The following is a 25027-nucleotide window of genomic DNA, read 5'->3' on the forward strand; positions in this document are numbered from 1 at the left end:
CTGTATGAGCCTTGAATTATAAAATGTTGGCCGGGTTGCCTCCAGGGGGGAAGGGCATCTGCATGTGTATCAGATTACCTGAGACTGTTCTTCCTGTTACTTACCACTCACAACTGGTTTTCACTGTAGTGTGGAGATGATGGGGAACATGGAACTGGCCCCAGAAGTAAACGTCAATGCCCTGGAGCCTCTGCTCTCTCCAAGTGTGGTCTCTGAACTGCTCGACACATACATGTCCACACTCACTGTGAGTAGAGCCCTTGAACTGCGCAGGGGTTATCTTAGAAGTATGGACATGACCAGTGCCATGGGAAAGAAGGCCCAGCTACATCTGAGCCAACCACTCTGAAGTTGTCCAGCTCTGTTTCTGGGACTTGTCATGTCTTCTGCAGTTGGAGGCTGCTGGATCTGGAGTGTCTGTTCTACAAACAGCAGCAGTTCTGGGCTGGGGGAGCCAGTTTTTGTTGTCCCTGTGTCCAGGCCACATGTGCTGCTGCCTGGCAGGCACTTACTACTGAGTCCCAGTAGGGCATGATAGTTGGGAGCATGGCAAGCCAGTCTGTCTGCAACTTCAGATCACCAGGAAGTCTCAGTAAGTTGGAAGGTCAGCGTGTCTCTTAAGTGACACTGTGGCATTTTCACCCAGCATAAAGCTCCCTGGCAGTTGGAGAACTATCTTCTGTTGAGGCTGAAGTGATGGGCTATATTATCTGACTTGGGTGGCCTGAGCCTGGCCACAGGCTGTCTGCCTTGCTTTCTGGTGTTTGAGTAGTCCAGCTGCATCCATCCACAGGATCTCCTGTCCGTTCTCCCCTTTTACCTGCAGGGAGGGTTCTGGTCCATGTCCCTGGAGACTGGTGTGGGCATTGCCTGCCTCCTCATGAGGTGCCCTTGCACCCTCTGAGAGTGAGGGTTGTTGTGATGTCTGGTTGGGCAGCATGTGCACTGTAGTGAGAACATTGGGTATAACTCAGTACCCATCCTCCTTTCCCTTCTTCATGATGCCACACCTCTAGTCCAACATCATTGGCTGGTTGCGGAAAGCATTGGAAACAGACAAGAAGGACTGGAGCAAAGAAACAGAGCCTGAAGCCGACCAGGATGGGTACTACCAGACCACACTGCCTGCCATTGTCTTCCAGGTAAGAGCCATGGATCTCCATGGTGTCACCTTCTGGGCAGCTCTGTCAGTTTCACTGAGGGCCACATATGCTTCACTCTTCATTTGTAGACATAAAGTTATCAGGGACTCTATCCTGCTCTCTCTCTCTGTCTCTTCTTTGGAGTTGAAGAAACTGAGGATCCAAGATTCTACTTACCAACTAGTTTTGCCCATGATGACTTTGGTTTTTCCAAGAAGTCTTTGGGTTTGCCCTGGCACCTACCTATAGTGTAGGTTGTACATGACACTACCATTTCGAGTTTGACATTTCTTCCTGTTGTAAATGCCCAAGATCTGCCTTTAGAATACTGTGTAATTGAGTTCATCTGGAGAATCTGGGGGAAATCCTGTAGCATGTTGAAGATGCTTCCCTGTATACTAACTAGTCACAGTCCTGGGGTCTGACTTAACTTTTGACACCTGCCCCTGCTGTGTCTCTTTCTCTTGCTGTGAACAGCAGTGCCAACAGTAGGAACCTCCGGCCAGGCACAGGCAAGGCCAGTGGATGTGTGAAGTGTGCTGTTATTCCTTAGCAAAGGGAGTCTACCTCTCCTGAATTACACTGCACCACCAGAGCCCAGGGGGAGCTCAGGCTGTGTTGTCCTCCTTCACCTCTTGGGTCCTAGCTCTTCGAACTTTAGTGTGTCTGCTCCAGATTTTTAGAAATCTACTCCTGAAGTCCTTGAAAGTGACTGCTCACAAATCACTTTAAGGAGCAGACTGGGTGCTCAGATTCCACACTTCCAGCCTAGCTCCTTGTAACTCAAGCGCCCTGGGCCCCCATCCCTCTGCTGACGCTTCCCTGTCACTAGCATCAGGGATGTGGTGAGAGAATGTGTGTTCCTTGATAGAAACACGTCAGTGGGTGACTAGGACATCATTTGCTTGGTTTCTCATCTGCTGAGGAAGGTGTTGATTTTGCCTGTTTTTATATTTTTCAGTTAGTTTCACTTTTTTCTTGGAATTTGGACTTATAACTGCCAGTTAGCAGATAGAGTTTCATTAATTGGGAACCTGGATTATATGTTTTCTTGTGAAACTGTGTCAGTATTTATAAGTTCTTCAACTTTCAGATGTTTGAACAGAATCTGCAAGTTGCTGCTCAGATAAGTGAAGATTTGAAAACAAAGGTACTCCTTTTGTGTCTTCAGCAAATGAATTCTTTTCTAAGTAGGTATGTATTTTTGCTACTTTAATAATTTAGAAAAGATATGTTTTTTAAAATCGATAGCAAAAGTGTGTTGATCCTAATAGGCTGATAAGCCTAGGGAGTTGCCCTTTTCTTACTTAGAAATGCAGATGGATTAGATCTTATAATCTTTTTTTTTTTTTTTAGTAGACCACACTATTCTCTTTAGGATTCTTGATCTGAGGTGCTGTGAAGTCCTTGGCAGTGTAGTCAGAAATGCTAGCCAAATGGAGGTTGGTACCTTAGACAGTTGCCTTTGACTAGAACTTCCTAGGATGGGGGTGAGCCCTCAGGAGAATAGTCACTTCCCTGGGGATCCCCCCACCCTGCAGATGGCAGTGGGGAGGGTGTTTCAGTGGGCCTTTCCCTCTGGATTGTTTGTAATGAAGGTTTTCAGACCTAGACAGAAGAGAAACAATAGCATAAAGAGTCTGTTCACCCCAAAGCCACCTCTGCCTCACAGTCCTCACCTGACCTGCTTTTCCCCTGCCATTCCTCTCTGCTCTGCAGGCATCATGGCAGTCACCTCCTATGTCATATGCCGTGACTGTTGCAACATCTGCTCACACAGATGGGCACGCCGGGCATTCTTGGGCTCCTGCTGCCTTAGGGCCATCCTCTCCTCTGTAGGCTCCTTCTTCAGATAAGATGGGCAAGTCACTGTGGTGTCCAGGGTCCTGTGATTCCCTGACTAGTCCACTCGCTGCTGTCTGTGCTAGGACCAGGACCACCCCAATAGCTGGCTGAAGTCCTTGTTTGCTTACTGATGGATGTGTTCCACATTGCAGCTTAGTAGATACTGGTTAGTTCCCCCTTGACAGCTCAGTGCCAAGCATCAGACCTCTCCTTCGGAGTCCTGAGCCCCTCCATTCACTCACAGAGTCACGTCTTGAATCCTGTCGGTCTGTCCGCTGGTTTAGGCCTATGTCAGCCCACCATAGGTCACAGCAGGTCCTTACTCATTTACGTGACAAGGACCTTTCCCAGACCAGTCTCAGCTGTTGGTACCTGAACTACACTTGAACAGAAAGGCAGAATAAATGTTTCTTTTCCTCTAAAGCCAATTTTTAGTTAGTTCTTTTTAACATCCAAAAGTATATACATTGCTCACTGTGCTGCTCCCCTGCTCCAGTGTTTGAAAATCTCCAAGATAAGCTAAAAAATTACATGTGGCATCTCAGTTGGTTTTTTTTTTTTGATATATCAAGAATCTAGTATTTGTATCTATTCCTTCATATTCTTTAGTATCTGCTTAAAACAGCATCTTTGTTCTTCAGTCAGTGTGGAGCACTCAGGAGTGTGCTTTATGTTTAGAGATGTGTCTGGTGGTAGCAACATGGGCTGCCTATCAGGCTGATGTGAGCATGGTACTGGGAGAGCATGGTGCCCCACACTGACACCTGCATTGTCCCTAGGTACAGAGACGAGGCCCAGCTGTACAAAGAGGAGCACCTGCGGAACCGGCAGCACCCACACTGCTACGTGCAGTACATGATCGCCATCATCAACAACTGCCAGACTTTTAAGTATGCTCATGGGGCAGGAGGTGAGTGCTGGCACCCAAGAGGCTGCTCTCCTGACCCAGGATGTTTTCTTACAGAGAATCAATTGTCAGTTTGAAGAAGAAGTACTTAAAAAATGAAGCAGAGGAGGGTGTGTGCCTGAGCCAGCCAAGTATGAATGGGATTCTGGATACCATTGCCAAGGAAGGCTGCAGCAGCCTGCTAGAGGAGGTCTTCTTGGACCTGGAGGTGGGCCTGGCTCCTTCCCTTGAGGGGAGAGGGTGGAGCCCAGGGGTCTCTATACTGCCCTGTGGAACATTGTGCTCTGCTTATGGATGCTGTGCATGAGTTAAGCTATAGTCTGTCCATATGAAGCAAAAGGTAGAGGGCCTCTGTCTGTTTCATGTTATGCCAGGCCCTGAGGCACAACGCAGTAGAGACTCCCAGTAAATATCAGACATCCAGCCTTGGGATGGGTTACCACATAGAGCAACTATATGGAAATTCATCACAAAGTACAGCTGAAGAACCCTCACGGTACCACCTAGACAGTCTCACTATGGGACAGAGACAAAAGATGCATGCACACATGTAGACAAAGATCCCTTACATGTGTATGGAAGAGTAATGTGCTGTGGCACCATATGCACACACATGTACAAACAAAGATCCCTTACACTTGTATGGAAGAATCACGTACATGAGCAAGTCGGGCTCATTGTTTTGGGTCCTACTGGACATGGGTCATTTTGGCAGTAATCATTGTGCTGCAGTTAAGAGCAGAAATGTGTTCACAAGTGTCCAGCATTAAGGAACTGAAGTACCTGGAACTCTTAAAAATGGTCTACAAAGAAAGAAAGAAGTGTCTGTTTTGTGATGTTTCAGTTATTTGTCTCTTGTTGCTGAGATAAAATACCTGGTGCACAAAGTCAAAGAGGGTAAGGTTTATTTAGCTCACAATTTGTGGATATTTCGGTCCATACTCAACTGGCCGCAAGACAGGGTGGCACATGGAAAAAGGGCAGCAGTTCATGGTGGTGGAAAATAGCAAAAGTAACAAACAAGAGCAAGACATGCCCTTTTCTGGCCCTTACGTTGAATGTAGTCTACCAGGAGAGTGCCAGTCCAGTCAGTGAATGATCTAGCAGTCCCCCACCCTTAATCCTACTGCCCTTAATCACAGCATTGCAATATGAATCACGCATACACTCTAGATTTGGCAACCTCTGAAAAACTCTACCACTGCATGAGGCTTTAGGGGAACCATAACAGATAAAAACCATAATAGTGATTATGTTAAAATTTTAAAAAGGACTTAGTAAAAAAAAAAAAAAATATGAAAGAGCTCTTTGTGGAAAAAAAAAATGCCAGAGTTCTGAATATGAAATAGAGAGCCCAATCTTATTGTTAAAGAAACACAAATTAAAGAATGAAGATTTATTTGTTGCTTACCAGGAGGTAAGAATTAAAAACATGCCAGTAGATACTGAAGGCACAAGAGAAGAAGTATGTTCTTGTGTTCTGCGTAGAGCTGAATTGGTACAGTTTGTAGGGCAGTTCGGAAATACAGTTATCAGAATTCTAATCAGATACTTTTGACTGAGGAATTTCACTTGCAAAATTACACAGATTTACTGGAGCACTATTTAAAATTGCAAAATATGAAAAATGTTGAAAGATCCCTCAGTAAAGAATTGAGCAAATTATGGAGCATCCATATGTAATAAATATGTTGCCATTAAAGGTAAGAATGCATGCAAAGGTATTTACATGTCTGACCGTTACTTTGAGAAGCTTATCTCAATGGTTGTAAGTAGTATAAATCTGTGTTTAAACTATAGAGCATCACTCAAGATGATTTTTGTGACCTGTCTGTGCTTTTCAGCAACATTTGAATGAATTGATGACCAAGAAGTGGCTGGTAGGGTCAAATGCTGTGGACACCATCTGTGTCACTGTGGAAGACTATTTTAATGATTTTGCCAAAATTAAAAGGCCATATAAAAAGGTAAGATGTAACACACTGCAGCCTCCCTCATGTCTGCCTTAGAACTCAGTGTGCTTGGCTCACTGGTGGTTATGATAGACCCAGGGAATGCAGGTGGCATTGGTGTCATATGGTGGCGATGGGAAGGAGGATGCATGGGCTCCTGAGTGAAGTGAGTGTTGTCCAACCCTTCCCATAACCCACTCAACCTCTGCTAAGGGTGGAGAAGGGCAGGCCACAGACCTGGTCCCCATGTGGGTGAGAGGACACTGGTAGTACCAGAGACTCTCAGAAAGACCTCTGAGGAGAAACAACAGCTCCTCTCAGACTCTCCAGCACACTCCAGTGGGCACTCAGGATCCTGCTGCCAACCGAGGGAACATGTCTGATCACCTGCTGCTGCATGCAGAACCTACACCAGCCTGGAGACAGGCACTCCTACCTGGCCATTGTGGTATCCCCAAGTCTGTGCTTTCCTCGTCCAGGCCTTGGTTGTTGGTGTTATCAGAAGTATTACTTAGCTTCTGACACTGGTTTCTGAGCTTTAAGGAGGAAGTGGTTTGAGAGCTCGGCCTCACCCCCAGGGCTTCATGCAGTTTTCTCATTGTGGCACATGTATGAGTGTCATGTATGAGCAGTTGCACCATAAGTCATGATGCTGTGTGCCATCTTCATTTTTGGTCCTTCTACTTTTTGTGCTTTTTCCTTGTCCAGTTTTGTAAAAAGAAATCTTCAAGCTTTTTGTCATTAAAAGGTGCTTTAAGCTGAATAAACTAGTTTGGCCACTCACTGCGGTCAGAAGGTCTCTGTCAGAGATAAGGGTGGAGGACACATTGGAACCAGCCCCTACCTATCTGGCTAGTGATAGGGCAGTAAAAGCAAACTTCTGGCCGAAATGTACCACAGCTTGGTGTATTTGTAGCTGGTGCAGACATGGCTCCAGAGTTGTTGTAACTCTAGTCCTTAGCCAAAGCAGAGATACAGACAGTTCTGATGAGCAAATCTCTAGGCACACAGGCAACAAGCCCTCAGGTGCCACTCAACAGCTTGTGGGCAGGGGCAGCTCCTTTCCAGTGTCACCACCTCCCTCACCCCGAGCCATCCAAGTCCCATGGGAGTTTCAGCTTCTAATATGGGTCCAGTGTTCATATTCCACTGTGGATGAGTCACATGTACCTGTGGCTGGGTCCACACTCAGAGGACTTTCAGAGGAGGGTCTCCAGCAATAACCTTGAGGGAAACTGGGCCTGCTGTTACCTAGTGGTAAAGTCACGTCCATCTCTACCCTGGCCAGAAGGAGGGCCTTGAGTCCAGAGAGAGGCTGTAGGTACGTGAGTGGTATGTGGTTGCATTGAATATATTGGATGAACTATATATGGTCATGTGTATATTGTGTGCATATGCATGTGTTGTGCATATATATGTATGGTATGTGTATATGTTCAGGTATATTGTATATACGTGCAATGCCTGTGCATATGTTATATGCACATTTGGCTGTGCACATAGTGTTTGATGTGTGTATGTTGTATACAAGTGCATGTATGGTAATGCAGATGTGTTTATTTTACAGCTGTGTATTTGTATATATGTATTGTGTTTGCACATCTGTGTTATGCATATATCATGTGCTCCTGTGCATATGCATGTGCTTATGTGTTTGTTGTGTTCATTTGTAAGTACCCATGTGTATACATGTGTGTGTCGGCACCCATGTGTGTTGAATTCTGGTTGAGTCATCCCCAAGGCCTCTCCTACCTGAACATGGGCTGACTGAAAGGTGGTCCATACACAGTGGGTACAGCTGCAGGACACCTGCACTAAGCATCAGACATCCCGTGGAGGGACAGTCTCTTCCACTGTCTGCAAAGCATAAGCATTAGGAACTGGACAGTGCTAGGCAAGCCTGTAGTGCCTTCTGCAGGGAGCAAGATGGTGTAGTGGAGCAGCACACGCAGTGGAGTGGCAGCTTAGGACTCTGCACCTGCCTTCCTAGAATACATCATACACTAAGGTGGCCTCACACTTTGTGAATCTCGTTTTATTTTCATTGAAAATGTTGGTGAATATAAACCCCTAAGCTGAAATAAGTGGCTACCAAGTCCTCAGTGCTGCCTACCGCTCACTTTGCTTCCTGTCATTTGGCACTCAGGTCAAGGAGAATCCTCTTTCTGGCTTTCCAGGACTGACGTGTGTGAAATTTCCTCGGCATTTACTACACTCTGGTGTTGTTTTACTAAGTGCTGGTTCTGCACCTACTGAGGTGATTGCAGTTCTTTGTCCTTTGTCCTTGAAGCGGATGGGGTTCTTCAAGCCATTCCTGTGGCTGTGGGATTGTCATTGAGGCCTTCTACTCACACTTTACTGGGGCAAGTTGTCCTTTGCCCTTTTGGGATTTCCTTCTTGCTTCTTCCTCTGGCTAGTGACTGAGCTTGCAGTGGACTAACAGCGGACTGAGGAGAGCTACCTGTGCTTTGCCCGAGATGGTGTTTATGCCTGAGAAGCCTGGCAGAATCTCCCTGGAACTCAGAAGATGTTTCCTTCAGTGTGGGTGGATACAGCTTGTCCTGTCCTGGGACACTTCTGTCTTTCTCTTCTCAGACCAGTTTTGGTTGGCTAGATTTTTCTAGGACTTGTACTCTTCATGTGTCTGTGGCTTGTTCCTTGTCATTTTCATTGTGAACCATGTGCTTTCTGATTACCCACAATCAGCTCTCTTGTGGGAGCACCAAACACAATCACCATCATGAGTAACTCTCAACTGATGCCTACATCACCAGCATCTGGTTGAGATTGTAGTGTAGTCAGCACTCACCTTTTATTGTGGTTGTTTACCTGAACATGTTCCCTAGGAAGAGTGTGGGCTGGGGATGTGGCTCAGCAGGCAGTGCTTGCCTAGAGTGTACAAAGGCCTAAGTGCTACACACATACACATTCACACACACGCAGACTATAGTGATATCTGTTTTAAGCTTTACACAGTGGGATTATTCGGTCCAAAGCCACTGAGGGCATCATGGGGCATCTCAGCATCCCCTCCCTCTGGTGCTGGACATGTCCAGACTGTCCCAGTAGTGTTCTTGCCAGGGGTATGAGACTGAATGCAGTGTTTCCAGGAGATGTTTCCTGGGTTCAGTATGGAGCCTACTCTGGGCAGCAGCCAGGTCATTGTGTCTTATTTGTGGTTGTTGGGGGTATCTGGAGACCTTTCTTTGTGATTTAAGTGGGCAGCACCCTCATTATTAATGGGGCCAGCACCCTTATTTGGTTGGTCTGGAATTCCTCCTTTAAGAGGTGTTGTCACAATCTGGGCCGCCTATGAAGTTTTAACTCATTTGTAGAAGTTTTTCATTTTATAGGATTTTTGTGTGTACTCTGAAGTGAGTTTCTGCCTGGCTGTGTGTGTTGTGGTTCTGTTTTCTTCTGTTTCTGTTTCTGTGATTGGCTGAATTGTATCTCTCTCAAAACGTTGACGCTCTGGCCCCTGTTCCTAGAAAGGGGCTATGCTGAGAGGTAGTGTCTCTAAAGAAGCAGTTAGCGAGAAGCCTTGTAAGAGTAGGCTTCAGTCCTCAGGAGAAAAGGCAGAGTCCTTGGAAGAGAGAGGTTGCAGAAGGACAACCATGTGAGGGCACTCTGGAGAGAGATTCTAGAAGAGCCAGCCCACTCACCTCTCCTTGGACTTTGCCTGCAGAATGGGAGGGTGAATCTATGTATTTGACCACTACTGTGGGCTGTGTAAAGCAGTCTGAGATTAGTAGTTTTTACATCTTTTCATGGTTTCTTTTGAGGAATGCTGTCCTTAATTTTTTAATGTATTTAAATGTATCTTTTCTTCTATGGTTAACCTTTTTTTGTTTTATAAATCTTTCTTTACTCCAAGATATGAAAATTATTTGAAAGTTGGATATAAATCTACTCTGGAATAGAGTTTTGTCTGCTTACATTTCAGCATTATATTTTTATGTTTAAAAATAGTAATTTTTGTAATTATTGTAAATTTTGTAATTTGTAATTATAGCAAATAATTAAAAATATAGCAAAATTATAAAAAAAAATTATAGCAAAAATAAAAAATAAAAATGACCAGATGAAGTTTGAAAACTTCATCTGGTGATTTTTATTTTTTTGCTAGTACTCATTCGCATGGTTTTTTTCCTTTAAATATTTGTATATTGGTTTTTAGTCAGTGTCTGACAACCTTAAGCTGGGCAGGTACCATCCCATGTTGGAGTGTGGTATCTTGTGCTGACAGGGTACACAACTGCCACCTGCTCACATGAAACTTGTGGCACCGTCACTTTGTGTATTCATGACCTCCAACCACTCTCACACTGGCGGAGGTGTTCCTCCAGAGACAGTGTGCTCCTCCCACTGTGGCTTGGCTTTTGCTTCCAGCACTGCTTGGTGTGTGGTACACAGCTGCCTAGAATGGAGATGTCAGCATGGTCCCCATCCAGTACCAGCACCTTCCCTGCCAGGTTGTGGGGAATAGCCAGAAGCTCACAGTGACATAGATTTTCTCCAAAATGCCCCACTATGTTGATGAAAACAATGTGCTCCAGCTGCTCTGCTTGGCCTGGGCTTATTGAACCAGTCCTCACCCACCAGAGTGGCAGAGCTACAGCTCAGTGTGTTTCTTGCCAGAGGATGACAGCCGAGGCACACCGGCGTGTGGTAGTGGAGTACCTGCGGGCTGTCATGCAGAAGCGCATCTCTTTTCGGAGCCCTGAGGAGCGCAAGGAGGGTGCTGAGAAGATGGTCCGGGAGGCTGAGCAGCTGTGCTTCCTGTTCCGGAAATTGGCATCTGTGAGTTGCAGGCATAGCTGAAATCACCAGGGCTCGTCATGTAGGCACAGAATCCTGTGGTCCCATGGCTGGCTTTTGGTTTCCTGGGACAGGCAGGTTGATGGGTGGAACCAGTCACAAGAGGACCCAGCAGCAGATGAGTTCTCTGTCGGGGCAGGATCTGGGTCCAGAGCCCTCCTGGCTTTGTGAATGATAAATACATTACCAAGAGGCTCACACTATCGTCGGTGGCTGTTGATTTCTCAGGTAGCTTGTGGCTCGGTGGCACAATACCTACTTTGCTTTCCATCCCCTGCCCTTCTGTCTCCTATTCTGAGATCCTGGTGCCATCCAGTGACCTGACTCAGGGACCCTGCTTTGCCCACATTGTTCTCACCTCAGGTGCTCCAGCCGTTAAAAGGCTGGGTCAGGCCCCTCTTCCATAGTGTCAGTGTGTCCACAGGAAAGACAGGGTACTGGCCAGAAAAGGGCTTGAGGAGTCAGAATAAAGCTGTCCTCCTGCTCTAGAGCAGTAGCACAGGCTGCCCCTCATTCTGCTGTTTTCCAGGGATTTGGCGAAGACGTGGATGGGTATTGTGACACCATTGTTGCTGTGGCAGAGGTTATTAAGCTAACAGACCCTTCCCTGCTCTACCTTGAGGTCTCAACTCTGGTCAGCAAGTATCCAGACATCAGGTAATCACCAAGCATCTTCCTGGTGAGCTGACCAGGGAGGTAGGAAGACAAGTTGTGTACACACAGGCCCAGGGAGCAGACATTGGCACCAACTGGGTATGTGATGGAGGGTGGTTGTGGTGATGGTCATGGAAGAGAGGGCAGCCGCATGACTTCTCTACAATGTCCTGCCCACCTTCTTATGTGCCCAGGCCTCTGCCTGAGTGGACAGAAATCTGGGACACAGTCTAGCTGCTGGTATGGGTAGTGATGGGTTGGGATCTGGGAGCACCCTGGATAGATGGTTCTAGGAAACCTTGTCCTGCAGTAGTTGTGGGACCTACGGAAAGGAGTGTATGCCATGTATGGCCAGGACACTCTTCTGTGTTCATAACCTTGGGGTTCCTGATGTTAGGCTGAGGGGAGAAGCATTCTTGTCCGCCTGCCCACAGTGCTGGGCCTGGCCACGACCTGGCCTTTGCAACCTATCCTAGGAGCTTCCTGCTTCTTGAAGGATGAATGTGTCCAAGCTCAGTCTGAACCCACTCCTCACTGCTTCAGCTCTGCTGAGGGGAAGAGTGAGCTCCTGAGCCCTCTGAGTGCTCCGCCCTCCCCTGGGGGCCATTCTTCAATACAGGGATTCTCAGAACAGTGTTTGAGCCTTGTGTGCTAGTGCATGGAGAAAAGGCGCCTTCTGTCTGCGCATCCAGACGTGCCTCCCCGGGGTCACCTGTGAGGATCAAGTGAGAATAGCTGTGTGGGCTAACACCTGTGTCCCTCTGTCACAGGGACGACCACATCGGTGCACTGTTAGCCATGCGTGGGGATGCCAGCCGAGACATGAAGCAGACCATCATCGAATCACTAGAGCAGGGCCCCACTCAGGCAAACCCCAACTATGTGCCCCTCTTCAAGGAGATTGTTGTGCCCAGTCTGAATGTGGCAAAGCTCCTCAAGTAGGCGGCTGTCTGCTTGTGCGTGCCCCTCCGAGGGATTGTATCCTACTTTCAGAAGCATACTAAAGCAGACATCCCTTTCCAGGGGTCTTAGCTACTATGTGCGTGTCCTTTCAGGCACCCAGTCGTGTGCGGCTGAGGGCTGCGGAGTAGCTTCTGGGTGCCCGGTTCTGTGAGGTTTTCCACCGTGATGTAAATATGCTTTGTGAGGACATCCTTGCGTGAAGCCTCTCAGTCATTTGTCATGGGAAACATGTATGGATATCCCTTATTCCTCCATTGTGGGCCCTGCTTTGCCTGGCACGCACATGAGGACCTCTGCCACCTGATTAAAAGAAGCAAAAGCCAAATGATTTCTGCCTGGTGATGTACCATTCTCAGAAGCTGTGGTTGCTGGGCCCAGCTCCACCTTGGCTTTCCTGACTGTCCCTAGGTCAGCTCCTTGGTCCTCATCACAGAGGAGCAGCTCACCTGCTGGATGCAGGGAGCCCCACTCAGGTAAGCAGAACCCCACAGGGCAGTACCAGCCATGTCAGGCACACCAGGATGAGCAGTGCCAAGAGCATGTCAGTAGAAACAGATATGAAACAAATATTTGGAATATGTTTCAAGATCTATGTGTTATGCTTGTGATGCAGAATTCCTAAAACGGGCTGGAGATTTAGCTCAGTGTCATAAGCACCTGCATGGCAAGTGCAGGTTTGTGAGTTTGATTCCTGGTACCAAAAACAGAAACAAAACCAAAATCCCTAAAATAATTCTTCCCTAATGCAGCCTTGCCTTTATAGTGTCTGCTTCAGTGGTGGCATTATTTTGCAGTTAACTTTTTTTTTTGGTGGTGCTGTTAGGCAAGTGCTCTACCACAGACCTATATTCCCAGCCCTTCTTTTAATTTTGAGACAGGATCTTGCAAAACTGCCCAGACTGGCCTGGAACTTGCAGTCCACCTGCCTCAGCTTCCTGAGTAATGGGAATTACAAGTATGCACTGCCATGCCTCGCTCAGTAATCTTTAAGCTAAGCTATCTAAGAAAATTGCAGCCAGAATGAGCAGTAAGCCCATGTCATTGCAGGTTCTGCACTCCTGTTCAGCGGAGCAGTGCCAGCAGCTCCGTGAGAGGAAGACATGTCCTATATCCCTGTGCTCTGGTTCCCTGTGTCTGCAGAGGGTAATCCTTCATCCTCAGGACTCTCAAGTTAGTGAGATGTGAACATGACAGGACACATCCTGGGGGACGTCCTGCACTGACAGTTTGAGCTGTGTACCATATGGAATACGAGCAGGCATGGAATGCTGTGTTTTCTGTCCATCTTCGAAACAGCAGATGTCCTACTTTTGTTTCATCCTCACAAGCTAAGGAAAATTCACAAATAGGGCTTTGTTTCAGAATGTAATGAAGTGAAAATTGGAGTAATCTAGGGGGTTCAGAAAAGACAGAGCCACCCTGGTGACATCCAGCTGATGCTTGTGGTTTGTTCTGTCTGGCCTGAAGTGGGTGTGACTTAATGGAACTGGAACCCACCATGCTGGCCATCATTAGTTACTGTACAGTACTTTGCTTGTGTGCTCAGATGTAGGCCATGGTTACTGCAGGCCCATGATGATTGAGCACTGGCTCTTTGGCCCGACAGAAACACATTCTTCTCTGTGCCCTTGGAGGCCAGATGTTATAGCAGCCACAGCAAGGGCACTGTCTATTTCTGGTACATGGGCAGTGTCCATCCTGACACCAGGGGAAGGCCATCTCCAAGCTGCTCAGGAGGGGAAGACTGCACACAGGCCTGGGCAGGCTTGCCCTGTGAAGAAGGTTGGCATCTGCTTACTGCATAGTGCAGCAGGGGGTTACCACCAGACAGAGAAGCCGAGTAGAGAGCAGTTGTTGCTGAAGCCAGCCAGATGCATTGGACCCTTTCATCCTCTCCAGGCCAGCAGAACAATGTGGGTCAAGCCAAGAGACTTCCTTGGTCTCAGTCCCATCCAGAGAATTCTAGAGAGTGTGGAGAAGGCCCCCCAGGGTCTCTGCCCTCTGTCCTTCCTGTCTGCTGACACAGTGGTGGGTGAGCCCACTCATGGCTGCCCCACATGGACCTGCAGCCAGATGCAGAGGGAGGTGGAGAAACAGCTCTCTGCTCGCACTTTTTACTGGGTCAGACCATTTGCACTCCCAACCCTGAAGAGAGGGCTGAGGTATTAACCTCTGGACCTCAAATGTGGCTTTGTACAGAAATGTAATTAGTGCAGGTGTGACTGAGATGATGTCACATAGGAATGGGCAGGCATCATGGGGACACAGTGGGAGGGATGCATGTGGTGGAGATAGGGTTAGAAGGAAGCATCTATGTGCCAGAGATGCCAGTAGCCACTGGAGCTGGCAGAGACCAGAGGACCACCCCTATCCCTGGGCCTCCAAAACCGTGGCTATGACCTTGTGAGTCTCCTACTGAAGTGGTCACATTCTGGTTCACTGGTTTGAGATGGCTGTGAATCACTTCAGAGCTGTGCCCAGTGGTTTCCTCACCATGGCCAGGGCCACCCCACCGGCAGCATGAAACATACACATCTGTGTCAGTGTTAACTTCAGTGCACAGCAATGCCTGCCTACAGAAGACCACCTGAAATCCTGGGTTTTTCATTCAAGAGGTTCACACGGAATGCCTTGAGATATTTTAATAGAATCCGTCAAGTAGTCAGTCTTAGAGATTATCGTGATGTGCTCCCTGTGCAGATGATGCCACCGTGTATCTGCAGGAACATCATAAGGCACATCGCCCTGTGATTTAGAATCAAGGCTTTGGCCAGTGACAATTCATTCATAAAATCCACCTTAATTCTGGTTTGGACAAAATTCTTTCAATTTCCTTTCATAACAGACAGTTGATATACAGTACATTGAACACCATAATAAAATTATTTTCAAGAAAAATACAGAAGTGAGAAATAGCAGTTTTCTAAATTTGTGTATATTACAGTACCACAAAGTAGGCCAAAGTTTAGTATTAAATAAATAGACATTCTCCTAATAAAAATTTTTACAACAGCTTCCATAAGGAAATACATTCATGGACTGTTTACATTTTTGTTTCACTAGTGACAGCAATAGTAGGGTTTTCCTCTAGTCACAGAGCACTCCAGGGGTGAGAGGTGGTTTCCCAGGACCAGTGCTTCCTTGTCTGAAATCTGGCTCCACCGCAGCTGTGTCCAGCTGTGCAGTTCATACTTGCCCAGACAAGAGTGCCTCCTCAAAGACACCAGCGTGGGGCGTCAAGGAGCGTCTGTTTCAGATTTGCCACTTGGCCTTTCTGACTCTGCAGTGGGAATCGAATCCTGCATCTAGTGGCCTAGGAAGGTTAAGGCAGCTCCAGCTGTGAGCGGGCTGGCCACCTCTCAGAGCATCCCAGGTAAGGCTCCCACATTGCACCAGCTGGCTGGTCTCAGCTTTAAGCAGAGCAGCTCCTGGAAACCGTCCTGCACTTTAAGAGGACTGAGCTGTGACTCAGTGACAGCAGACAGGTTGAAGTCAGAGGAGCTGCTTAGAGGCTTTTGTGCTAAACAAACTTTTTTACTGATTCAACAGTGCAGTTGTAAAAGGGAAATTGTATGCTTTTTCTATCTGGAACTCACAGTGCAGCATTAACACCAAGTGCTGCCAATCCCCTCTGAACCCTGAGAATGTGTACTGTCAGTCTGGACCCTGAGACAAGTTTAGTTTTCCTGAGCAGAGAACTATGAGTGGTTTGTTTCTAGAAAGCCTAGAGGGCCCTTGCGTCCTTGCAGCTCCTTTGGGTTTTCCTCAGTGACCTGGGTGCAGCGGGACTCTGCCTTGGCCAGCTTCAGCCTGTGCTCAGAGGACTGGAGGCTGCCCACCTTTCACTACTCTAGGGGCCAGGGCTGTCCAAGGCCACATTCCTAGGCCCTGGGGGCAGCAGGAGGAAGTCCAGCACAGGGCACTCTGCCATGTTCTTGGTGAGTCAAGCCCCAGTTCCCTCCCCACCCTGGGCCTTACTTGCCAGGATTATGGGGCCCCAGGAGAGCCCACGGTGGCTCCAATAGGCTACCTGGAGACAGCTCCAAGCCCTGCCCAACCTGGTCTTCTGCCACTTAGTGCCATGAGGCACAGTTTGGCTGACACCTTGTCTGTGGGGACAAGTATAATCCTGAGACCCAGACGTGTGGTCAGCCGCTGTCAGCTGGGAAAGGACTGGGCTGCCAGAGCTGAGATACCATCGTTAACAAATGCCACCGGCCAGAGGGTAACCGGCATCACAGAACCGGCAACGGATGTGATATGTCAACACCCTTGTTCCCGCCTAGTAGGCCACCGCTCACAATCCAAAGATGTGCAAGGACAGATGTCTCCGGATAAACTGGAGACCTGGTACCCTATCAGCAACGGAAGGATGACCCCGGCCTGGCTGTCTGGACTCCGAGTCGGTGCGGGGCTCCATCGGGCCTGTCGTCCAGGTCAGAGAGGCGTCTCCTCCTGTTCCAGCGCCAGCGGTGGCAACTCGACTGGTCCCGGGGGCTGCAGCGAGGCAAGCTTGCGCAGTTCGGGGCGGCGGCGAGCCCGCGGCCGCTGGAACGAGCGCCGGCTGTGCACGCGCCTGGCCGCCGCTGACCGCGCATGCGCCCCGGGTCCCGGAGTGCGAATGGACTGCACAGGGCTCACGGGCGGAAATGGCGCGGGGCGCGGGGGCTGCGGGGCAGCAGGCGGATCTCGGTGCGGGGACAAACTTCCGGTCAGTGGCGTGTCGGAGCCGGTGTCACCTGTGAGAATAACACAGCATGAGGGCGAGGCTCCAAGGTCAAGGGGCTCCCTGCAGTGCCCTGGGACATGCTGCAAACGCAGCAGCTGCTTTGTGAACCGAAGAAGACACTGGAGAGAGGCAAGCGAGAACCAGAAGAGCAGGGACAGTCGAAAGGACAGCAGTGGGCGCCCCACTTGGGGACACACAGTCCTCAAGTCCCAGTGCCCTGGCTCACGGTGTGCCACAGTGATGGTCCAGGCCCATGGCCTACTGCCAGCGTCTTCTAGTCCAAAAAACTCTTTCACGCATTTGAAATGGGCTTGGAACCTCACACCAACCAATCTACAACACTAATTCCTATCTGCACAGAGCACCCAAAGGAAAACCTGGAATGACCAAGACTGCCAGAGGGTCTTCAGGCCCCTCAAGCCCCACTGGGCCCTGCCCTGCAGGATCCCTAGCAAGGGTCCTGGGCAGCCAGCTGCTAGGCAGAGCCCTCATTCCTTCCTGCATGCTGTATGTAAGAGGTAGAAGAGCCCCACTGTTTGTGTCCTGGGAGTGCTCCTGCACCTGGATAACCTCCAGGGCCCTTTCTGGCACATTGCCTTTCCTGCTGCATGCTTCTGGGCTGGAGTGAGATTCAGGCTAACCACACAAATCCAGCTGATAGTCTGAAAATGGTAGGATAACCTGCAAATGCCCTCAAGCCCACTGGATCCCTGTGTTATAACAGGAAAAGCACAGGCACACTGGGTCCTCAGCATCCCTTGAGAAAGCTGCAGCCGATGGAAGCTGGGGATCTAGGGGTGGAAGAGCTGCTGGCAGAGCTGGAGAGTGCAGATCCAGAAAAGCCCTGAGGAAGCATCAGAGAAAACAGGCATTAGAGGGGCACCAGTTACATGTGTGTGGATTCTGGGAGTGTGTGGAGCCGCTCCTCAGGGCTGTCCACCAGCAGGATGGAGTCCACTGACTTGTTGCTGAGACGGAAGGGTGCCAGGCGGCGGAAGTTGCTGGGAGACTGGGGGATCTGCACGCGGGCCCTCTGGGAGGGCACCACAGTCTCCCCAGGGCACAACCAGGGTGGAACCCTGGCAATGATGCTGGGGTACAGGTCCTCATCCGGGAAGAACACGGGGTTGTCAATTCCTAGGAGAGAGGGCAGTGCTAATTAGCCCAGCAGGAACTCCAGCAGGGCAGAACACAGTGTCCAGGCTGACCACAGCTCCTGTGAGTATCAAAGTTCACTTGCATGGTCCATCCTGTGCCTTTTGGCCTGCAGCCCTTGCCCTCATTCCCTCCTTATCCTTGGACACAAGGTCCTGGCCTGCTGTGCCACCTTCCCTGGAGAAGGTTGCCAGGGTGGAGGAAACAACACTACAACTGGGGCTCTCTTGGCACCAAGGGTGCCCCCATCCCATGTCCCTTACCTGCCGGGGAGTCTGAGGCTGTGTCCTTTGTGACATTGGCCAGAAACTCAATGCCCCCACTGGTCTCCTCAGCTTCATAATCTGGGACCTCCTCAGTGTCCGAAAGTTCCAAATCTTTGAGGCAAGGAACAAGACCAGACTGGAACCAGAGTGACCTGGATCTTTGGCAGCTAGTATGCACCCCAAGCTTTGTCACTATGGTTACCATGACCCAGCAGCTGTGAGGCAGCCAGTAGCCAGGGACTGGGATGGCTGGACAGAGGCAGAACCACCCCCCCCCAACACACACCCCTGTTTCCTTGGCCCAACAGGGAGGGGTACCACTTTGTGGCTGGACCAGGGGGGGTAGGAAGAGAGTTTGTTCCTGTGACCCACGTACCACACCCTACCTTTCTCCTTGATGGTGAAGTTATGGGCCGGGCTCTCCATGAGCAGCTTCCCGTTGGGGATACTGCTGTTCCTCTGTGAACAAGTATGAGCCCTTACAGATACATCCCATGTTCAAGCCCAGCCCACACCCAACCCCCTTCCCCTATCTTGTGTCTGGAGCCCTGCCTAACTCAGCTTCCCTTATTCTGCCCACACATCTCCCTCACCCGCTTCTGTGCACGCTCTCTCTTGTATAACTTGGCTGCCTTCTTGTTCTGGTTGATGCCCAGCTTGGCTGATTTGAAAGATTCCAGGCGCTTGCGCATGGTCCTGTGGAAGATTTCCTTGTCCTGTTTGTCAGCCTCACTAGGTGTCAGCTTGTGCCGGCTGTAGAGGTGCTTATACTGAAAATGGGTGGTGGTCAGGCTAGTAGTCAGGAGGAGTGGCCCAGACCCTGCATCCCAGGGAGGGGAGGACACCAGCAGAAAAGAGGGACTGTGAAACCCTGAGCCTACCTCCTGCCTTGGCTTGTACAGGTACTGCTGCAGGGTGTGGTGGGTGACCATGTCCTCTGTGTCACGGATACTCCTTCGCCGCTGCTCCAGGGACTGCATGTCCAGGCACACAGCACTCACATTCTCCCTTCTGCACAGACAGATGCTGAGCCAGGACCTGACCTGGAGGTTGCTGCTGCCCTTCACCCCCTGGCTAGGTCTGGAGCCCTGGGCTTCTGCAGCCCTGGCCAGCTGCTCTTCTGCATGGAGCTGTATCTGACTGGCCCCAGTAGAACCTCCCTACCTTCTGTTTAAGGTGCCACACAGTCTCCCTCCAAAGCTCCCCCCTGGTCCTAGCAGCCCCTGCCCACTGCTCTCCCAATCCTCAGACTGGCCAGAGCTGGCTATCAGCTGCCAGGCCTATGCAAATCCCATACCTGTCCTGGTCCAGGACTTCACATCTGAGCACACACTCAAGCCTTAGGCCCTTGCATCTACAGGCCCCACCCCAACCCTCCCTGCATTTGCTCCACGAGAACATGACCCTGCTGTCTGTCCCAAAAGGTTCACCTATGTGATGCCAACATTTGCCCCTCTTTCTGGAGCCCACCCTGGGTCCAGGCCAAAAAGCCCATTTAGGGCCTGCAGGAGGAAGTGATCAGGAGCACAAGAAAAAAAGAGCATGGGCAAGGCATGGCTTTGAGGATACGTACAGGAGGTAGGATACCGAGGCCTCTACAGTAGACGGGCGCGGTGTGCTGAAGTCCACGTTAACCATGTTGTCGGTGCTTGGGGATCGAATGAAGGCCAGGGATCCACGCCGCTCTCCCTGCAAGAAGTGTCTGGTTGGCCAGCAAGGAGGATGGGTGGGCAGTACCTCCTGCAGGAAGGCCAGGCCTGGTCCCCATGCTTGAGGACCCATGGGCTCCAAGAGACAGTGATAGAGCCCAGGGAAGGCAAATTTACCCTGTCCAGTGTGTACCCCACAGCAAGTTCACTCTTTCAGTGTCCACCCCAGAACAACTTCCAGGAGGCACCTGGGAGTCTAGGGAAACATGGTCCACACCTGGAGATTAGGACAATGGTCCCATCCCCAGCATGCCTCCAACCCCCAAGCCATCGACCCAGAAAGGACTTGGGTCAGAACACAGTATATTGGTTGGGTCACTTCCCCACCCCAGGACTTGGGTGGAAGGAGCAGAGCCCAAGGCCATGGCCATGAGTCAGGGTCAGATTGGGCACAGGTGAGGCTCAGGGCCCTTGACTGGTGACAGTCACCTGCATGGAGGTGAGGAACACCCTGGAGATGGGAAGCAGTAAGCAGAGAACACCAAGGCCCTTTCCTGTCCCCATCCAGGTTCCTGGGGCTTGGAAGGCTGGGTTTGCCTCTGTGTGAGTTCTGCCCCAGGGGAAGCCTGGCAGGCACCTGCAGTTGCAGACTGCTCGGCACCTGAGCAGCCTGGACCCAGACCTGAGCTTGGCATCAGAGCTGCAGGGCCTAGAGGACATGGACATGTGCCAGCAATGGGTCATGAATGCACTGGCCACAGAATGGTCACATGAATGCCATAGGAGGTGGTGGCCTGGTTTCTGTCCTCTGTGTTGGGGGATGGAGATGAGCTGGGACCTTCGGTGACCTCCATTCATACTTGTGTCCCATCCCACACATCCTGAGCCTTGAGGACAAGCTGGAATGGCCAGGTGCAGTGCTTGTGCCATCAGACCCTGAGGGCCACAGCAGTGCCAGTTCCCTAATTCTGGGAGAGGGTCAGATGGAATATTCCCGCACCTCAGTTACGTAGCTAATGGCATCCTTCAAGTTCAGCTCATGGAAAACATTCAGAATCCGATCTCGAGACTTTTGGGCTGACCTTCGCATGAGGACTTTGCTGAGGACCTTCCTGTCAAAATTGGACCACCTGGGGACAAACAGTCACATTGTCAGCACTCATGGCTTGGGACTCCTGCCCCACGGAGACCTAGACATAGGGATGAATGGACAAAAGTTTATGGAGCTACAACCATTGGTCCTGGGTTTCCTGGCCCAAGACATCCTGTGGGTGACATCAGCCATGCCACCAGTGCCATCACACCACTCTGCTCCTTTTAGATGGTGCTATCAGTAGAATACAAAGGAAACCATCACCTCATGTGACTTCATGAAGTGTCCAAGGGGCATATAAGCCTCAGAGGTTGGCACAAGGACAGGGCTGGGGTTGGGGATCTCAGGGAAGGCAAATTCACCCCAGGGTTTACCCCACAGCAAGTTCACCCTGTCCAGTGTTCACCCCAGAACAATTTCTAGGAGGCACCTGGCAGTCTAGGGAAACATGCCTCAGTTCTATCTCTGAGGCAGCATGCTTGTTCTAACTTTGCTGCCCCTGGCAGAATGTGCATGTTTATCTTGTACAGCAGGGCCTCTATGCTTGACTCTTAATTCTTTATTGCAGCTACACTGTTTTAAGTGTCATATATTTTATAATAAAATACAAATAGATTATTCCATTTCATGGACAGATAATTTTAAATGCCTATGGATGTTAACATACCCTTTCTGTGTTCATAAAAGGGGGAAATTATTTTTCTGATTTTCAATTCCCACATAATTTAGCAATTTGGAATTAAGCAGCCACAGTGAAAGGGCATTGCTTTCTGCTCAGGAACAAGATCTGTCTCCTTGATATGTCCACAGTACCAATGCCTCTGCAGGCATCAGCTTCTTCACTTGTGTGCACCTGCAAGTCTGGGTCGTACTAACCCTGCCCAGGTGTCCCTGAGTAGCAAGACCAGTCCATAACCCAGACAGCTCTCCTGGTGGTCCTGGCCCTACTGAATATCCTCTAGAAGCTGGTCATAAGATCCTTGGGTCACAGTGACATGATCTACATGGCCCTGTCTAGCTCTTATGTCCCTCAGGCCTGTGATCCAGGGTCACCAACTGAAGAACAGCTGAGACCAGTGTGCCTCACAAACTGTACCTATTTTGGCCTAGGATTTGGCCAGACGGCTCAGGCCACTTACTTATCTCTGAGATAATTATGTCCGATCTGTCCTGAGATGTCCTCTATGGCTGAGAGGATGTGGTCAAAAGCCTGTCAGAGAAAAGAAACATCCAGAGGGTCACAGGACAGCCTGGCCCCACAGAAAGCAGGGCCCACGCAGGTGACACATGGTGTTCTTCCCTCCCACCCTCCTGTGTCTCCACTGTACCCTGCCGTGCAGCTTCTCATTGAGCTTGGGCTCCCTCTCCTCGCTCCGCTTCACCTTCAACCACTGCACCAGAGGCTTGATGGTCAGGCCCTGGGAGACAGAAGGCCTTGCTGACCCATGGCCTGGAACAGCCCCCCTCCCCATGTGAGGCCACAATGGGCCCAGTCCAGCCTGCAGAGCAGTGTGACACCAGGTAGTATTAACTGGGCTCCTGCGCATCCACCACCTGGGATCAATACTCAGGACAACTGGGCTGCGTCCCCTGTGGGGTCACGAGAAAACCTACAAAATGCTCATAGTTACTAAAATTACAAAATCCAATTTGGGTCAGAGCCTGGAAACTCTGGTCCCAAAGCACTGGGGGCAGGAGTGGGGCCACTGCAGAGCCTGGCAGCCAAGCTGTACCTGGAAGATGACTGTGAAGAAGACAACAATCAATGTGGTGCTGACAAACAGGTTCTTCTCTTTGACCTTCGTCTCATCCAGAAGCACAACCAGGGCGTAGGCCACAGCCCCTCGCAGGCCACCATAGGACATCACCACCTGGTCAATAGTCTCCAGCTGCACCATGCGATACCGGTTCAGGATCCAGGTCTGCAGGACGACGCCTGTAGTGGGGAAGGAGGCTCAGCTGTGGTCCCACCCTGGTGTGACATGGGTACCTGCAGCCACATGCCCTGCAGGGCCCCTGTGCCCTGAATCTGTCCCCTTGACCATCAGACAGCATTTCCATCTCAAGGCTGAGAACCAGCCTGGACACTCATCAGGATTGATGTTTGGGCACTGCCCTGGCCCTGGCCCTATAGTTCCCAACCAGTCCTTACCAATGGCCCGGTACACAGAGATGAAGACCAGTGTGAGCAGCACGAAGGCTGTGTTCCAGGTCCAGATGAGGGGGTCCACAGCAGAGATGCCCAGGAACATGAAGATGATGGTCTCTGCCCCGCTGGCCAGCATCTTCATGGTGTAACGCACCGTGGTGGCCGACTGCTCTGAGATGTTGGCCTTCACATACTTCTGGCAGCAGATGCCACAAAAGGTGATTCTGGGAGCAGGTGGGAAGCCATGAGGCTGCCGCTCAGTGGGCTGCCCCTAAGGACTGGACTCTTTCCAAGGTACAGCGCTGACTATCCCTCAGCCTGGTGGTATTACAGGTGTCACAGGCAGTGTCTGAATCTGAATCCTGGACCAGCATCCTCCCACTGTCAGCCCAGTACCATGTGGACCAACTGGACTTCTGTTGGGCTGATGTGCTGAGCTCCATGCTCTCTGCTGCCCTCTGCCTCTACCTGGGCCTGGGCATCCAGAGTGACAGCAACCTGTTCCTGAGCCTCAGGCAGTATCCTCTGCCTCTGTCTGTGACCCCCACAGGCCACTGATGTCTTCCAGGCCATGCCAGCCTTGTGGGAGCCCTATCTGGGCAAAGGGGTGCCTGCCTGAGTGGATGGCCTGAACCCAGAAGACCACATGGGTATCCTCTGGCCCGACCACCCCCAGCAGGTTCGTAGCCACAGACAATTCAGCAGAAACACCCAGTCCTCATTTAAAATTAAATAAATAAAATTCCTCAACCCACACAGTAACTTTCCACCCAGCTTGGGGGCCAGGCAGCTGGAATGTGTGCCCTAAATGTTGAGCCAAGGAGGGCAGTTGTGGGTATACCCCAAGTCCCCCGCCATGGTGGCTGGGTGTGAATGGTTGGGCATGAACTTGCCCACACTGGCTTTCTAGGGGGTGCCCCGGAATCTCTGTCCTCTGCCCAGCTGCCTGCAGGGATTTAGCTCCAGGGTTTACGCACAGCCAAAGAACTTACGCCAGGATGGCTGACAGGGACAGCATCTCAGATGTGAGGTAGGACAGGTAGGAGATGACGAAGACGAAGCCGGGCTCAATGATACGCACATGCTTGGTGAATCGGGTCACCAGGGACAGCAGGAAGGCGAAGACCACCCCCACCAGCGTGCCCCCCAGGCTCACCACGAAGAAGGACACTGTGAAGGACGGGTGCAGCTCAGGCTCCTGAATGGCCCTTTGTGCCGGATGTGGGCGAGATCTTGCTGCTTGGGCTGCCCTTCCCCCACTTTCCTTGTGGGAGTTGACTGGCAACTGCCCATGGAGGTTCAAGAGCTCAGGAACTGACCAGTCCCTGTTCTCTGGGGGAGAGTCCCATCTTGGAACCAACCAGGGCAGAAAGGGGCAGAGGGTGGCACCTTGCCCCTGGGAGCTCTAGACTCCATGAGGGAATATCACCCAGGTGCAGCCCTGTGGCCTGGGCTGGCAGCAAGGACCAGGCTCTGTGTCATCTGACACTGTCTACCTGTCCCTTTCTGGGAGCTCCAGGATGACTGTTGTCCCTACACAGGGGGCCACCCAGAACCTCCAGGACCCACAATGTGCTTGAGATGCCTTAAGAAGAGGGTGTGCACAGGCTCAGTTTTACAACTGTAATGGTTTGATCTAAATATTGCCCCAAGTCCTATGTGTTTGCAGGTGAGGTCTTAGAAGGCAATTGGGTCACAGGGTGCA

General features: G+C 50.4%; 2 protein-coding genes across 6 annotated transcripts in view; one reads left to right on the forward strand and one right to left on the reverse strand.

Annotated features, from left to right (window-relative positions):
* Exoc3 (exocyst complex component 3) overlaps positions 1 to 12606 on the forward strand; it is a 31928-nt gene extending 19322 nt beyond the window's left edge. For all 4 annotated transcript variants that reach the window (XM_013140918.3, XM_003462114.5, XM_013140912.3 and 1 more), the window contains 9 exons: positions 130 to 247; positions 1017 to 1142; positions 2236 to 2336; positions 3767 to 3877; positions 3952 to 4102; positions 5739 to 5861; positions 10485 to 10646; positions 11194 to 11321; positions 12089 to 12606. In XM_013140918.3, coding sequence (XP_012996372.1) covers positions 130 to 247; positions 1017 to 1142; positions 2236 to 2336; positions 3767 to 3877; positions 3952 to 4102; positions 5739 to 5861; positions 10485 to 10646; positions 11194 to 11321; positions 12089 to 12260 — 1192 coding nt within the window. In that variant the 3' untranslated portion in view covers positions 12261 to 12606. The remainder of the gene's footprint in view (positions 1 to 129; positions 248 to 1016; positions 1143 to 2235; positions 2337 to 3766; positions 3878 to 3951; positions 4103 to 5738; positions 5862 to 10484; positions 10647 to 11193; positions 11322 to 12088) is intronic.
* A 2302-nt stretch (positions 12607 to 14908) lies between these two features.
* The window catches only part of Slc9a3 (solute carrier family 9 member A3), a 36846-nt gene continuing 26727 nt past the window's right edge, over positions 14909 to 25027 (reverse strand). The window contains exons 5-17 of one of the 2 annotated variants that reach the window (XM_013140906.3): positions 24315 to 24492; positions 23326 to 23546; positions 22907 to 23109; positions 22502 to 22591; positions 22313 to 22383; positions 21081 to 21210; positions 20005 to 20120; positions 19313 to 19442; positions 19025 to 19201; positions 18818 to 18890; positions 18429 to 18542; positions 17901 to 18147; positions 14909 to 17020 (exon numbers count right to left, since the gene is read on the reverse strand). In XM_013140906.3, the coding sequence (XP_012996360.1) occupies positions 17017 to 17020; positions 17901 to 18147; positions 18429 to 18542; positions 18818 to 18890; positions 19025 to 19201; positions 19313 to 19442; positions 20005 to 20120; positions 21081 to 21210; positions 22313 to 22383; positions 22502 to 22591; positions 22907 to 23109; positions 23326 to 23546; positions 24315 to 24492 (1754 nt within the window). In that variant the 3' untranslated portion in view covers positions 14909 to 17016. Of the gene's footprint in view, positions 17021 to 17896; positions 18148 to 18428; positions 18543 to 18817; positions 18891 to 19024; positions 19202 to 19312; positions 19443 to 20004; positions 20121 to 21080; positions 21211 to 22312; positions 22384 to 22501; positions 22592 to 22906; positions 23110 to 23325; positions 23547 to 24314; positions 24493 to 25027 lie in introns of those variants that run through there. The other variant, XM_003462102.4, reaches the window with a different exon arrangement.

This window comes from Cavia porcellus, unplaced genomic scaffold, assembly GCF_034190915.1.
Source record: "Cavia porcellus strain 051 isolate PalLab524CR breed Dunkin Hartley unplaced genomic scaffold, mCavPor4.1 scaffold_11, whole genome shotgun sequence".
In the NCBI taxonomy this organism is placed as follows: Eukaryota; Metazoa; Chordata; class Mammalia; order Rodentia; family Caviidae; genus Cavia; species Cavia porcellus.